At 35.5% G+C, this 17,759-nt stretch overlaps 1 protein-coding gene across 1 annotated transcript in view; it reads right to left on the bottom strand.

Annotated features, from left to right (window-relative positions):
* The window catches only part of G2E3 (G2/M-phase specific E3 ubiquitin protein ligase), a 64,074-nt gene that overhangs the window by 27,085 nt on the left and 19,230 nt on the right, over positions 1-17,759 (bottom strand). Inside the window, exons 3-6 of the mRNA XM_016209512.2 lie at positions 10,461-10,558; positions 8,178-8,279; positions 2,789-2,913; positions 1,554-1,719 (exon numbers count right to left, since the gene is read on the bottom strand). Of these exons, the coding sequence (XP_016064998.1) occupies positions 1,554-1,719; positions 2,789-2,913; positions 8,178-8,279; positions 10,461-10,558 (491 nt within the window). The remainder of the gene's footprint in view (positions 1-1,553; positions 1,720-2,788; positions 2,914-8,177; positions 8,280-10,460; positions 10,559-17,759) is intronic.

Genomic DNA, 17,759 nt, shown 5'->3' with positions numbered 1-17,759 from the left:
TAATATTTTTCTATTTTTTAAAGACAGAATTAGAAACTTGTTATTTCCAGAATGTTCACAAAAAGCCCTATGAATACTAGGTCAAGTCTGAGAACCTCTCTCTGATTCATTATTAACACATAAATGAGGCAAATCTTACTCATCTTGAAAAATAACATACTGTTACAAAATTAACAAGATACATTTGGCAGCAATTACACTCATTCAAATACAAACCCTTAATTAAGATAAATTACTTTTTTAAGATCCTCATATAATGTGACCTTCTTCTTCAGTAAGTAAAGATAACACTTTATGATGTTTATGAACTTGCACCCTTTGGATCCTTTTACAAACACTTCTTTGTAAGAATTAACAGAATTTCTAATATTTACCCAACAAAATAGGCTCCATCCTGCCACTTTTCACTGAATAGTCCTAAATATAAACGTTCAAGGCTCATACAAAAAATAGAAAGTAATCAATTAAGCTTTACTACTTTGACTACTGTTAGTACTTTTAAGACCATTGAAATATAAAAGGGTTTACAATATTTCCTAACTTTAAAGAACACTTCTGTGGATAATCTGTAATCAGTAGTAACTTTCCATTTTAGTAAACAATAATAAAAGGCAAGCTTTCAAAACAGTATTAAACTTAAGTAAACCCTTTGTTATTTGTCATTCTATTAACTATAACTATCAGTTGGCACTTTCATACATGAATACTACATATTTGATGCTATTAATAACTGAGATCTTCTTAACTGTCAAGTATCTTCTGAATAAAATAATATTAAATTGTTTTATGCCAGGTTTTACATTATTTCATTTACTTGAAAACTTGACAACAAGTTTGACATACAAGAAAAAAGGCCTCTAACATTTAAAGATATCAGCTTACAATTAAATGATCATTTCACATATCTTGGTTTTTCTAAGCTTAAATATATAAATAACTTGAGAATTAAAATTTGTGTTTTATTCATTGTGAAATACAAACAAAATCCTTAGGTAAATATACATTAAAAAGTAGTATCTAAAATATTAAAATATTAATTGCATACTTCAATAGGGTGAATTTTACATGTAAAATATGCTTCAATAAAGCTGTTTTTATTTATTTATTTATTTATGTATTTATTTATTTATTTCAGATAACAATACTTTAATTTTATTCACATTTTGTCATTAAAAGTTAATTCATAAAAATATTATTGCTCTTCTAATATCCTTTGTCTCTCATCACCTATGACAAATCCCCACCACATAGCAGAAATATTACATTTTATATTGCAAATGGAGCACATTAAGCATTAACCTTTAACATAAGGCTTATGAACAATTTTACATAGCAAATTACCTATTAATATGTTACATATTAACAGATCTATGGATAATCAGATTTCCTTAAGATTAAAGTTGGCTTTTTTGTCAAGAAGGCATTTTAATAAAGTTGTTTTGAAAAGTTACAAGTAGTGTGAATTAAAATACATATGTTAATTCTTTCCAATTTTAAGTTCAAATCAGCAACCAACAAATTTTATATCAGAAAAGGCTCAGAAAACATCTTACCTGTAAACAGTCTCTGTGAAACCAAGCATTCTTACAACAAGGACTTCGTAATATGCTGTAAGTTGGAATAGGCTCAATAAATTCCAAGCAAATGGTGCACGGTAAGGAGTCTCTATAATTATTAGGTGTAATTATTTGAACAGGTCGATGGTTCCAACAAAATGACCTAAAAATATAAATTATTTAAAACCAATTACAAAGCACAACTAGGATGGCATTACAATTTACATTTATAAGAGAAACTTCATTCATATCTCTTTATAACTAACCTAAAACAGACTGAAACTTTGGCACTATAAATCAGTTTCACAATCGATGACCATGACTAACTGAACTTTCAAAATGTGAACCTTTTGGTGGTAAGCCTTACCTTACAGAATCTCAGGAACTAATATTATGTTGAAAATCCTATATAAGATCGTTAGCAACAGAATGTACACACCATTGTATTCAACATAGCACAAAATTAAAGGAATTTAACATTTAAATATTTAACCACATAACAAAATGAAAATAATAACTTATTCCTAACCCACTAAATTTATTTCCATTTGTATTATCTAAACTGCAGTGTTTGTACATAGTAAAAATCCATTAAATTGGTCAAAAACACAAAGACTAAAAGAAATAGAACGCTTATGATAACAAATATCAAAATTCATAAAATTCTGGTGTTTAAAGCTGCATTCAAGAAGTAATTTCAGGAGCAGCCCAGGGTGTAATATTTATTTTTTGGACTCCAAATTTATATGCTTTCAGTTAACTCAATGCGAAATAAGTATGGCTTTGGGGGAAAAAATTGGACTATTAAATCTAAAGAGTGATATAAAAATCTAGAATCATATAAGGTAAAAATTTTCACTATGAATACACATTAACAGTTCCATATTATATTCTAGAGCTGAAAGCTAAAGGTAAATAAGCTAATTTCAGAGATGGCAATTCCCAAGACTTTGCAGACAGAAATGACTCCATAAAGGAAACAAATCAGATAGAAATGACTGCAGATAGAAATGACTACATAGATATTCCCTCTCTATATATACATATATATGTGTATATATATATTCTCTCTATATATATACATATATACGTATATACATATATATATGTAAAATGTATAAACTCAGTGCAAATTTGAAAAAAGTTTAACAAAAAATTTTTATCATTGGAATATCCATATCCATTATCGACTTTTCTTTAACCATATCTTTCATATTCAGCAGTTAACTTACGCAAAATTGCCAGTGAATTGGAAAATACATTCTCTCTGAAGTCCACAAGGGAAATGATAACTTCGTTTACACCGAGGTGCAACACATCCAATTGAAGCACCAGTTTTCTTGCAAACACAGCATTTCTAAGAAAAAATATGAAAACAGGGGCCATGACATAGAAGATTTGAGCACTACAGAGCTAAAAATTATCTTCATTATAAAACAAACAGCTGTGGTGATAGTATACTAAAGAAATTTCCTGAAAACATTGTTCTATCCAGAAACAACCTAAAGACATTAAAGATTCATTCCTATAACAATTTCTGATATAGGAAACATCTGTAACCTAACATGTGAATGAGAAAGAGAAGTTTCTTTTCCTTCCTACTTGCTAAAAAAGCAGAAGGGTTTATGAATAAAATGGCTATACATGAAAGTCTCATTCAAATATCAATAGGAAAGATTAAAGACGGTGGCTGATTGAGTGGAAGCTACATTGACACTCTCCTGGGACCAAACTGGAATTACAGTTAAAATATAGAAAAACCAACCTGAATAATCAACTGAACACTAGCTGGAGAGCACCCTCATAACCAAGGATGAAAAGTAGAGATAGCATAGAGACTGGTAGGATGTGCAGAGGCACGAGAGGGCTGGCTGGGCTCCCACAGGCAGCAGCTGAAGGTCTGGAGGGACATCTCAGCTGTGGGAGGTCCCCACTGAGGACTCTGGGGCCTAAACCCGAGGCTAGGGTTCCCAGCCTAGAGCACCAGAACTGAGAAAGGTGTCCAAATAACATCTGGCTGTGAAAAGCAGCAGGATTTCTGCCTGCCTAGGGAGAGAGAGCTGGAAATGCAGGCACCCTCTTAAAAAGCCAATGCACAGTTTCGTGTGCAGCCACTCACCTTAGGCTCCAGCAGAGGGAGGGTAGAGTGGACGAGAGCTGTGTGAGGAGAATCTAGGGTTGTGGGCTCTGGAGATAGAGCTCAGAGGGCACCCCTCTGGATTCCTGTGCCCAGTCATTCTCCCATACTGCAGAGGGCATCTTTCTCAGGCAGACATTTACCTTCCAAGCAGCTTTTGCCTGAGGGAGAAGCAACTGCCTCACCCTCCTGGAAAACCTCTCCCTGCACCCCAGAGAGTTTCTATAACTAAGGCTCATAAAAAGACCAATAACAACCAGCCACCCCACTCTATGGAGTTTCTACAACCTGAGGCTCATTAAGAGAATCAGATTAATCAGCCTGTAGCCAGAGGCAGACCTCAGAGTGCTTTGAGTCTTTGTCTGATGTGCTTCTGGACCCACACCTTGAAAAAGCAGAATTTGGTGTGCATCTTGGTCCTGTTCAAACACACCCAGCATCAACAGAGGGGGTTGTTGATAGCTCCAAACAGGGTACTCAAGGCCAGTCACAAATAGTGTCTGACATTGGCCTGCACCAGAGACTTTCCAAAAAGACTCAAAGTCCTAGCAGGCCTACCTAATACATAAAAACAAACCCAAGCAAGCAGCCAAAAAGGGGAGACAAAAGAACAAGCCTCAATGAAAGAACAAGAGAAGTCTCCTGAAAAAGAGCTAAATGAAATGGAGATAAGCAATCTATCAGATATAGAGTTCAGAATACTGATTGTAAAGATGCTCAACAGCATGAAAAAAGATATGTAAATTATGAAGGTAATGACGAATGACAGCAGAAATAAAGAATACATTGGAAGGAATAAACAGCAGATTAGAGGAAGCTGAGGATTGGATCAGCAAATCAGAAGACAGGGTAAAAAAAAAAAAAAAAAAAATCACACAATCAGAGACCCAAAAACAAAAAACAATTAAAAAACAGGAAGACAGTCTAAGGGAGCTGTGGGACAGCATAAAATGTAACAATATTCGTATTACAGGAGTGCCAGAGGAGGTCAAAAGTAAGCAAGGGTCAGAGAATCTGTTTGATGAAATAATGGCAGAAAACTTCCCTAACCTGGTCAAAGAAAAAGTCACACAAGTTCAGGCGGTACAGAGAGTCCCAAGCAAGAAGGATCCAAAGAGGCCCACGCCCAGACACATCCTAATTAAAATGCCAAGAATTCAAGACAAAGAGAGAATCTTAAAGGCAGCAGGAGAAAAGCAATCTGTTACCTACAAAGGAGCTCCCATAAGGCTGTCAGCTGACTTCTCATCAGAAATTCTACAGGTCAGAAAGGAATGGCATGAAGTACTCAAGGTAATGCAAAACAAGGATCTGAAACCAAAACTAGTCTATCCAGCAAGGCTATCATTCAAAATAGATAGTGAAATAAAGAGCTTCCCAGACAAAAAAAAGGCTAAAGGAGTTTATCACCACAAAACCAGCACTGCAGGAAATGTTAAAGGGACTGCTTGAATAATAAGAAATAGAGAGAGAAACATAGGCACAAAGAATTAAAATGGCAATAAATAATAAGCTTAAGGACTCTAAGGGAGAGATCAACAGCAATACGGTCATAGTTGTGGACTTTAACACCCCATTGACTTCACTGGATAGATCTTCCAGACAAAACAATCAACACAGAAACAGTGACTCTAAATCAGATTGAGTTAATTGATATTTACAGAACATTTCACCCCAAAGCTAGAGAATATACATTCCTCTCAAGTGCACATGGGTCTTGCTCAAAGACAGGCCACAAAGATAGGACACAAAACCGTCTCTACAAATTCAAGAAAACTGAAATCATATGAAGCATCTCATATCACAAGGGCATGAAATTAGAAATCAACTACAGTAAAAACACTCAATAACAGTCAAACACATGGAGGCTAAATAGCATGTTATTAAACAATGAATAGGTTACCAATAAGATCAAGAAAGAAATCAAAAACTTCCTGGAAACAAATGAAAATGCACACAAAGCAACCCAAAATCTATGGGACACAACGAAAGCAGTCCTGAGAGGTAAGTTTATAGCACTACAGGTCTACCTCAAAAAGGAAGAAAAATTTTTAGTAAACTATCTAACCCTACAACTTAAAGAGTTGGAAAGCTCTCCTGTAAAGCCATCTGGACCAGAGCTTTTGTTTGCTGGCAGTTTTTATTATTATTGCTTCAATTTCATCAGTTGTTATTAGCCTATTCAGGTTTTCTGATTCTTCCTGATTCAGTTTTACATATCTCACTCATATGTGGAATCTAATAAACAAAACAGACTGAGAAACAAAATAGATCCAGAGACAGAGAAGCATGGAACAGACTGGTTAATCTCAGTGGGAAGGCGGGGGTAGAGGAGTGGGTGGGGAGAGATTAATCAAAGAACTTATATGCATATATGCATAACCCATGGACATAGACAACAGTGTGGTGGTGAAGGCCTGGAGGCGGGGAGGATTCAGGGTGGAGGGGATCAATGGGGGGGGGGAAGAGGGATACATGTAATACTTTCAACAATAAAGATAAATTTTAAAAAAGATGTCAATAGAAAACACATAATTAGGAAATATTCACCAAGGAGAACAGTAGTACAATACTGAAAACCAATCTGTAAAAAAAAAAAAAAAAAAAAAAAAGGCTAAGATCACTCTATCCTAACCAAATGAAAAGTGTTAGATACCCACAGTGGGTTAAATAGTGATCCCCCAAAAGATATGTTCAAGTCTTAATCCATTGTACCAATATGAATGCGACTTTATTTGGAAATAGCATCTTTGTAGATGTAAGCAAGTTAAAGATCTAAAGGTGAGATTATCCTGGATTTAGAGTGGTCCCTCAATCAAATGACTGGTGTCTTTGCGAGTGAAAGGAGAGGGAGATTTAAGACACAGACATACATAGGGGAAGACCATATGAAAATGGAAGCAGAGACTGAAGTTATGCTGTCTCAAAGTAAGAAATGCAAAGGTTGCCTGCAGCCACCAGAAGCTCAGAGAGAAGCATGGAATGGATTCTCCCTCAGAACTTCCAGAAGGAATCAATTATTCTGACAGCTTGATTTGGAACTTCTGGTCTCCAGAACTGTCAGAGAATAAATTTCTGTTTTAAGAAATCTAGTTTATGGTAATTTATTATGACAGCTCTAGGAATACCACTGCCACTAACTGAACTACAACAGTGGTATACAAACAAAGACTATTAGATGAATCAGTCATTACTAAAATACAGAGCAGTACAAAACACCTTGGAATCTTTGAGATGGCCATTATAATGGTCACTTATGAAGAGATTAGACAGTGTTAAATGCTGATCCCTCAAGCACCACCAGGTGATAAGAGGATACCTTGCCAACCTGATGCTCTCTCCATAAAATGATATAGAGAATTTGAGTTTAAGGTCATAAATAGAGATACTTCTTCAGGACCGAGATATTCTCAAAGGTTCACAAATACAGTATACTCAAGAGAGAATTCAGATATCTTAAGAAAACAGGTATTTCCAAACCTTTAGAGGCCACCGTTCACAAGTTCACTATCATCTGGAAGTTGAGGAATTTTGATACTAATACTCACACACAGCCCATAGATACACCACTGATAACCTTTCTCTCAATGTGTTCCCTGGTGCTCTAGAGCATCTACTTTACCATGAAGTCCACAGCATCCTCAACATCTTAAAAAATAATTGCCTCCATTTCTTTTCCTTAACTAAAATAAAGGTCTCTACACACTTCCCTTATAGAATGTCTTGAATGAAGCTGTTTCCCAATCCTCCTTAAGTTCCACATTTGCCAAGGGGTATAAGTGGGATACGGACAGGGAGAGGAAGGGGGGCAAACAGAACATTATTTTAATTATCTGTTGCAGGTTGTAGGCCACTACTGCATCTTCATATTTAACCTTCTCATTCTCTCACTTTCATTATTTCTACTCAGACCACATGAAGACCTGCAGTCCTTTTCTTGTACATCATCTTGTAGTTATCACACAGTAGATTCACATATTATAATGAAATGAATGAGTTAAAGCTTAGAATACTTACCTTGGAGAACAGAAGGCACTGAACACAAGCACATAGAAGGGCCACAAAAAGTGTGGAGATCATAAATTATTGGTCTACATAGTTGTGTAATTTTTACCTTAACCCATCATTCGAACCCAGCAACTGAGGTATAAGAATGAAAAGTGAGTGGCTGGACTGAAGTTTAAAGAACAGCAAAGTAGAAGTATGTTCATAATTCTGATGGTAGGTGTGGGCGAAATGATGAGTCAGTGGGAATAAGATAAGGAAGTGAAATCAATACTGTCACCTATATCATCCAGGGGCGGTTAAGCTCTCTTTCATTTGCAAAAATACAAATGTTCTAAAATTCACCATATTTGACAAAAGTAATCACTGGAACACAAAATCAAAGTCCTACAAATATCTAATGAAGAAACTGATAAAGACTTCCCTAGTATTGACAATATTTACAGTATTTGGTGTAGGGAGTAAAATAATTTACTTACCAGTTTAGAAGCTCTATTCACTTCTTTTCTTATGTCTTCTATTAGAAAACCATAAACTCCTTCTTCTTCTTTACCTCTCTGCCAAATTCCACTTGACATCAACTATGAATATATTCTCCATTAGAAAATAAACTCTAAAAAACTAGTTTGGAGTAAAAAATATGTATCTATAATATTTTAATTTAAAATAGACATAAAACAACTCAAATTTCAAGCACCTCTTACATATTTTTCATGATTGAAGTTATTTTTCATGATTGAAGTTAAGAGGCTACTCACATTCTTTAATTTGAAAGACAGTGTATATTAATAATTTGAATAACCAAACTGGTTTCTAAAGTATTTCAGGAAATAACAGACAAAGGAAGGAAGAAAAACAAAAAATACCTATAATTAAGCTTTAGGGGGAAAAAGTGGTAAATCTGAAAGGTGTAAAAGTAATAACAGTAAATACTACAGAGATGATACAGATTATTAGTGATATTTCAGGCTAACTGTAAATCTAGCTGTATTCTGAATCATAAAAAGCATAACACAGAGAAACCTATTGAATTGTAATTAACGTGTTTAAATTTTTAAAAATCTGATTTTTAATTTCATTTTAAGTATGTTAAAGGAGCATGAATCAAGAAAAAGCATGGGACTGTGAATAAGAAATTCTGGCTTGCAACCAGGCTCTGTGTCAAACTTTCTGGACCCCTAGGCAAGTAATTTAATGTCTCTGACCTTAAACATAAAAAAACAACACTGGACTAGGTTACCTCTAAGTATCTTTCAGCTCTAACATTCCATTGCCATTTGTAACATTACTATACGTTCCTGTTCACATTGAAACAGAATCTTATAAGTGTTGGGCCTTGGGTCAGTATCTTCTTGAATTATTACACTCATTAATAAAAGAATATAAAAAAATTTAATGTGATCAGCTTAAATATATTAAATAATTCAAAAACACTTCAAATGTGTGAGTAAAGAGGCTTATTTTAATCAGTATAATATATCCAAAAGAAAACCAAGTGAAATACATTACTTAAGAATTAGTTATGAAAAAAATCCCACTGACTAATAAAATAGCTCTCCTAATTCTACATAAAAAGTGAAATAAATTCTTAGAAAAAAGAAAAAGTTTCCTTGTGTGAAGCAAAATATAATAAACCCCAACTTACAAATTTGGAATGCCAATTTCATGTTTCCTTAAGTCTTGGTACAAAGGAATTAGGTTCTTAGACCCGTCTACAAGTCTACTTAAACCACTGGGTAACTGAGACACAAAACGCTAGTCTTAGAGAACCACCAAGAAACATGTTAGATGTTTTTTCAAGGAAGCATCTAAAGAGTTTTAACATGGATACTATGGTGGGTATAAAAAAATATGTCCACAAATTGGTTGATACTCTTTCCTTTAAGAGGTGGGGCCTAATTCCCTTTCCCATGAGCTAGACTTAATGACTGGCTTTTAACAAACAGCATAAAGCAAAAGTGACAGTGGTATGAGACCATAAAGACGTCATATGATTCCATCTTGGTCTGTTTGTCTATCTATCTATCTATCTATCTATCTATCTATCTATCTATCTATCTATCTATCTATCTATCATCTATCTACCTACCTACCTACCTACCTACCATCTATCATCATCTATCTATCCCTATCTTTTTCATCACTTGCTCTGCGAGAAGCCAGATTCTATGCTGTGAACAGCTCTATGGAGGTATCCATATAATAAGAACTTAAGACACAGATTCAGTGAGGTGAGAAACTGGTGGAGGGAAGGGGAAACAAATAAGAGACTAATTTTCAGTATAAAATCACTTTTTTTCCTTTTGAGTGGCCCACCATAAATTAACCTATTTCCTTTTCTACAAATATTTATTACCTCTAGTCAGAACTTTTCTTTCCAGATATGTGAAATAAAATGCTTTTCTTCTACTCCCCCAATCTACAAACAACTCTTTTATGAGATTTATCACTAGCAATAATGAAAACAAGAAAGTGGTAAAAAAGAACAACTCCCTTAGAGACCGAATCATTTTCTCCTTTTTTCAATTAGGCCCTAAAAGGTTAGACAAAAATAAATAGGTAATAATGACAGGTCTTTATAAGTGCCAAATAATTTCAGAATCTTAGAATTTGATAAATGAAAATCTTATTTTTACATATAGGCAAAACGAGATCTAGAGAAGTTAAATGACTTATCCAATTCTCAGAAACCAGTCATCAAGATCTAATTCTCTTCTTTAGAAAAATATCAAGTTTCTAAGATTTAATTACAAAATACTCACCAAACAATAGTAATGTACAGTGAGATTCCATTTTTCATTAGTTTTCTTTTCTCCATATTTATTAGGACAATCATCATTTTTCCGACAGAAAACACAAGCTGATAGTGAAAAAGTAAATAGATACAAGAAACATTTTGTAAATTTTCAAAGAAAACCCTATGGAATTAGCACTTCTATCAACTGCTGTGTTTAATTCTTTCTGCATGAGCAAATCATGTTATATTGTTATCAGTAATTTAAAATTTCCAACGCCTACTTCTAAAAAATAATGTGACTTTATATTTTACTCATTAATCTTTAATGATGAATTCCAATGTATAGTTAAAACGGCAACTTGCAGGGTAACACCACTGAAAACAATGGATTAGGAGTCTTCAAAACTCCATTAAGGCAACGATTTTAAGCTGCCAAAAACTGTCAGAATCAAATTTTCAGAAACTCTGAAATCTAATTTAAAAACTGACAATCAGGAGAATGCTTTAAAAAGAAACAAGTTGCTATTCTGATGAGAACTTTATGGCATTTTAACATACCCACTACCTACCACCTCCCAAACTCCAGCTGGGCAATGGCCTTAGGTATGATGGCCCATGTTCCTGGTGTGGATTGTCCAAGAGGAGGTAATGTGGACTTTATTCTCAAAGAAATGTGACTGTTTTGACCTGTGTGGTGGCTCCCTGAGGGACAGGCTCAGACGCTTGTTCCTGTTTTGCCTACCTCAGAACTTTCTCAGGGCCGGAGTCTGACCATTTGTCAAAAGCAGTTAGAAAAATATACTAGCTGCAGCAGCTTGAACCAAAGGATAACAGACAGGGCAAGCAGGTGACAGGCTAAAAAGCTTAGGAGAGAAGAGGCTGGGAACGAGGGGGGTGGGGATACAAGGGGAAATAACGGCTTTGAAAAATTCCCACATATAATGGAATCTAGAAGGAATTCTCAGAGCTGGGTACATACTCAGGAAGGACCCCAGAAACTATACACTTTCACCTCTGGCTGATCTTGAGGTTCATGAAAGTCTATATAAAAAGTCTTAATTTTAACCTTAAGGAACTAGGAAGAAAAAAAAAAAAAGAAAAAAGAGTAAACTAAACCCAAAGCTAGCACAAGGGAGGAAATAATAAACATTAGAGCAGAGATAAATGGAAGAGAGAATAGAAAACAATAGAAAGAATAAAAAAATTAAAGTTGGTTCTTTGAAAAGATCAACAGAACTTTAGACTGTCATAGAGAAAAAGAGAAAAGCCTTTAGACTGACCTAAAAAAAAAAAAAAAGAGAAGACTCAAAACTTACGATAAAGATACAGAAATGAAAACACTGTGGTATTGGCATAAGGAGAGACATATAGACCAATGGAAAAGAAGAGTCCAGAAATAAACCCATATATCTAAGGTCAATTAATTTTGAACAAGGATGTTAAGATCATTCCATGGGAAAAGAATAGTCTCTTCAACAAATGGTGCTGGCTGGCCCTGGCTGGGTAGCTCAATTGGTTAGGGCATTGTTCTAATACACCAAGGTTTCAGATTCGATCCTTGGTCAGGGCACATACAAGAAGCAACCAATGAAACAGTAAGTAAGTGGAACAACAAATCGACATTTCTCTCTCTTCCTCTCTCCCTCCCTCTCCAGAAATCAATCAATAAAATTTTTTTAAAAATGGTGCTGGAAAATAATAAATAAATAAATAAATAAATAAATAAATAAATAAATGGTGCTGGGACAACTGGATAGTCACATGCAAGATAATAAAATCAAAGCCCTACCTCACACCATATACAAAAATTAACCCAAAACAGATCAAAGACCTAAATGTAAAACCCAAAACTATAAAACTCTTAGAAGAAAATATAGAGGTAAATCTTCATAACCTTGAATTTGGCAATAGTTTCTTAGATCAAGACACTAAAAGCAAAAGTAATAAAATAAATAGAGAAACTGAACTTCACCAAAGCTTAAAATATTTGTGTATCAAAGGACAGTAACAAGAGAGTAAATAAAAGAAAATATATTTGGAAGTCATATACCTGTTAAGTCCAGTGTCTAGAATGTATAAGTGAGTCTTACAACTCAACAACAAAAATATAACCCAATTTTATGCCCTAGCTGGTTTAGCTCAGTGGTTATAGCGTTGCCTGCGGACTGAAGGGTCCCGGGTTTGATTCGGGTCAAGGGCATGTACCTCGGTCGCAGGCTCAATCCTCAGGTCGGGGCTCAAGCGGAAAGCAACCAATCAATGTGAGCATCAGTGTTTCTCTCTCTTTCTTTCTCTCTCCCCTCCTCTCTCTGAAAAGCAATAGGAAAAAAAAAATCCTTGGGTGAGGATTAAAAAAAACCCAAAAAAGCAAAAAAATCCCAATTTTAAAATGGGGCAAAAGATCTGAATAGACAATTCTCCAAGGAAGCTATATACTCAATAAGCATATTAAAAGATGCTTAATATCATTAGTCATTAAGGAAATGCAAATCAAAACCACAATGAGCCCGGCTGGGTGTGGCTCAGCGGTTCAGAGTCAACCTAGGATCCAGGCGATCGGGGTTCGATTCCCGGTCAGGGCACATGCCCGGGTTGTGGGCTTGATCAATGACTCTCTCATCATTGATGTTTCTCTCTCTCTCTTTCCCTCTCCTTTCCTCTCTCTGAAATCAATAAAGATATATTTTAAAAAAAACCACAATGAGTTGCCACTCCACACCCACTAGGATGGTTATAATAAAAATGTAGTAAGATTTATAATAACAATTAACAGATAATAACAAATGTTTGGAAGGCTGTGGAGAAACAGGAACCCTCTTATACTGCTAGTATAAATGTAAAATAGTAACAGCTACTTTGAAAAATAGTCTGAAAGTTCCTCAAAAAGTTAAACACAGTTACTATGACACAATTCCACTCCTAGGTATACATGCCAAAGAAATAAAAATAGATATTCAAACGAATACTTGTATACTCATGTTCACAGCAGCACTGTTCACAATAGCCAAAAAAAGGAAACAAGCCAAATGTTCATCAATGGATGGATGAATAGAAAAATATAGTCTATCCATACAATGGATTATTCAGCTATAAAAAGGAATGAAGTACTGATACATACAACAACTTGAATAAGTCTTGAAACATTATGCTAAGTGAAAGAAGCCAAGTACAAACAGTTATATACATTATTTCATTTATATAATAGATTACATTATCCAGAACAGGTATATCACAGAGATAAACAAAAAGCAGTCTGGCAGTTTCTAGGGGCTGAGGACAGGGGAAATGAGAAGTGACTACCTAATGGGTATAGAGTTTCCTTTGAGGGTGACAATTTTTTGGAACTAGATAGTGATGCTTGCACAATATGGCACATATACTAAATGCCACCAAATCGTACACTTCAAAATAGTTAAAATGGTGAATTTTATATTATGTGCATTTTACCACAGTAATAATAACTTTAGAAAAAAAGTTTGACCCCAGCTGGGCGTGGCTCAGTGGTTGAGCGTCGACCTAGGATCCGGGCGATCGGGGTTCGATATCTGGTCAGGGCACATACCCGGGTTGCGGGCTCGATCAATGACTCTCTCATCATTGATGTTTCTGTCTCTCTCTCCCCTTCTTCTTTCCTCTCTCTGAAATCAATAAAGATATATTTAAAAAAAAGAAAAAGGTTTGAGAAGCTCAGCCCTAAGCCAGAGCAATTTTAAAGTGTTCACTCATGCTACTGTGTGCACTCTTTCTGGCTCCTGAGGAGGTCTAGACAGAAACTGAGGGTCCCAGCAGAGCCATACCGAATCTTCCGTGTCTGCATGACCAGCTTATGCTTTACTAGACTTCATAACTCTCCAAGCCACATACAGGAAGAGCCTTATACACAGCAAGTTTGTTGATGAAGCATACAAATAATGCTACACAGCCATGAACTACCACTATAATCAACAATATGGATGAATCTCATGAACATAAGGATGGGCAAAAGAAGATTTCAGGTCACATATTACTCCTGGGGAGGAGAATGAGGATAGCAACAACAAAGAGGACTTCTGGGTGGTTTCTATTCTTCTTGTTCTAGATGGTGGTTACACAGGATGACCCCAATTATTACCCTGAGGCGTTTGTAATTTATTTGGGGCTCAAAGAGGACGCAATGAAGATTTTTGAATTGGCAGTGGAGTGACCAACGATGTGCTGAACAAAGGAGAAAGTCCACAAGAATCTAGAACTGAGATAAAAGAGACCCACAAATGGTCAAAAAGGAAAGGAAGAGGAACTATGTAACTATAAGATGGTGCTGCTGTCAAGCCATTTTATTAATGTGTCTTGATATAATAGTCTTTATCCAAACTTCCAAGTACCTCATGAAAATGTCTCAAAACAGAGCAAAATTGTTCTACATGACACTATTGGAAATAAGAGTGAGCCAAATCTAGCTATCATCTGTGCCCATGTGATGTCCTGTCATCTTTTATATGCATGACTTTGGATAAAATATGAGCTAGAGTTAATAATTTTGTTATCATTATGCTGCATTTCTCAAATGTACATGCAATATAACTTTTTAATATAATGAGATACCAGACACCTATCTGCAACGATGGGTGGGGGAAAAAAATGAGGGTTTAATATCCTCAGCAATTCAGGGAGGGTCCAAAATCCAACATCTATATTTCCACCATCACATATGTTGAAACCACCATGACAATGCTGTCATTCTCCTTCGTGAGACCGAGGCAAGATGGCAGGCTCTAAATAATGCATAAGCTAACAACATTCCTACTCATATTCCTTTCAAAAAATGGTGAAGTGTCTCTTATAGTCCACAAAGAATTGAAATCATATGGTGAATCTAATTGTTTTCAGGAGGAGCTCTTGACACAAGCTGCAGGTTCTTCAATTCACCCACATCAAGAATACAGACTGCCACAGTGTCCAGAGAGCCTCCCAGCTGCATTTTCCCAAGGCTGAAAGAATCCACACCAGCTTAAAATCCTGTCTCTACCTCTTACTCACCAATTAGCATGTCCCTCACCCACTTCATTCCTTTCCTACGAAGTCAGGTTAATATTTTACATAAGTCAACAGTGATGTCAGAGATATGCACAACTCTTTCCTTTACCTCTGAATACAGATCTCAGCCTAAATAGACTGAAAACAGAACAAGAAATATAACCAAATATAACCAAAGTGTAAATTCGCCCTAGCCCTCAATTACTGGGACACAAAGATGCACACTGCCATTTCCATGTTTCTCCAAGAGTAGGACCAGAGAAAATCTAGCGAGGAAGATGGTGTGGTGGGAAGAAACAGGCACTGCCCCAGCATAAGTAGTCTTCCCCTTTCCTCTCTTCTGTCTCTGTATCCTCCCTAGGCTTTCAACTTTCAAGATAAATTCTTCTAAGATCACCTTAACCCAAACATCTCACACTGCTCCTTGAATTCATAGCAACTCTAAGAGCAAAACTCTCCTCCATGAGATTTCTTATAGTTTTGCTTGGTTTTAGCCTTTATTGTGTGTATATGACTTACTTTCAGTACTATAAGGTAGGAAATGTGTAAGATCTCCAGGTAACTATCCACATTCCTTCCAGTGGACAGTACTGGTTTAAAAAAAAAATTTTTTTAAAGGCAAATTGTAGAGTCAGGGAGATGTGAGTTAAGACTCAGATCTATACTCTCAATGAGTAACCTTGCACAGATAACACAGACACTTTATGGCTGTTTCCTCCTCTTAAAAATGAGGACAACAGTACCCACCTCAAATTATGTCTTAGTGAGGATTAAATGAGATAGTATATAGTAATATAATTAAAAGGGTGTGGCACATAGAACTGAATAAATGTTAGTATTATAATTATCAATCTTTTCTATCTCATGATGTTTACTTGTACAGAACATTTCTAATAACATACTAATAAAACAATGAAAAAATCACTAGCTGAAAAGACTCTGAGGATCTTAAGGTGGCAGATCTATAGACAGAAGGAGCCTGACTCTCTAAGTGACTGCATGGAGCAGAAACTCCCTGTCTGTCCCACTGGACTGTAACATGAGCACCTAATAAACTTTTACTGTGTTAAACCATTAAGACTTCAAGGTTTACCTATAACAGCAGCAGCTAGTCTTATTTACCTTAACTAATCAAGAATGGCTGTTATATGTCAAAAAGGTGCTGTATATTTGTTAACAGGCTAGTCACAAAATAGATTGTGGAAATGGAAACAAACAGCATGAGCTAAAATTTAATATTGTGAAATACCTCCCCTATACTTACCCTCCTCACGCCAGTTTAATGAGATAAGTCACAACTGAAAGCCCCTTCCTTCAATCTTTTAAGAGTTCAGCTCCCCTGTCTTTCCCATACAAAGTAACTGACCACATTAACTCCAGCAAATTGCCATTTGTTTATTGGACATCTTACAATGGCAGCTCCCACCTTAACTTCTTCATCCCCAGTGCCTATACTTCTACTGTAAGTGTGCATGCAGCTATCAAGAGAAAGAGAAACACAGGAATTGGCTTAGACTACAGAAAAGAAGTCCTCATGACGTATGCTTGAATGGAGGTGCATCTGCTATATACTGTGAGCCTGTGGCTTTCCACTTGTTCCCCTCCTCCCTCCATCCAGTATGAAGACCCTGAATGCAGGACAGGCTAGGTTTTAAGCATGTAGTTTTATAAGTAGATTTGTTTTTATTTGTACTTTGTTGTTTTTTAATTTTAATGTTTAAAATTCAGTAAAATTGTTCTGACTTCATTATACTTAACATCACCTTCTACTATAGCAAATGATACTGGTTGCATTATAATAATGAAACAAACACATTTATATATACATACATATGTGTGTGTGTGTGTGTGTGTGTGTGTGTGTGTGTGTGTGTGTGTAAACAATCTTAGCAAAATATTAAGTAGTAACAGAATAGGTAGTATTTCCACTTGGCAAATTTATGAAGGTAGTCCATGAATTACTAAGTTTTAGAACTATTAGCATAGTTGAAAGAAGTCTGTAAATAAAATCAGGAAAGCAAAGGGAGGTTTAAGAACACAAATTTCCTTATCCCACATGATGTAGAGTCCACAGATACTCTCTATAAGTGATAGGCAAGGCACAGAGTTTTAAGTGTAATACGTTGAGAGGGAATAAAAAAATAAATCTATAAAAGGGTAGATAAGGGGAGGAGTGGTAGAAGAAGAGTATAAAATAAGTTTAATTTTCTCATTTTCCATGGTAGGAAGTCAATAAATACCGTTTAAGTTCAAGATATAAATGAAGAAAACAACAACTAAAAGCAAAGATCATCTATTTCAGGACACTGTT

The sequence above is a fragment of the Miniopterus natalensis genome, chromosome 1, assembly GCF_054644295.1.
Source record: "Miniopterus natalensis isolate mMinNat1 chromosome 1, mMinNat1.hap1, whole genome shotgun sequence".
NCBI lineage: Eukaryota > Metazoa > Chordata > Mammalia > Chiroptera > Miniopteridae > Miniopterus > Miniopterus natalensis.
This window is presented reverse-complemented; position numbering and strand designations above follow the sequence as displayed.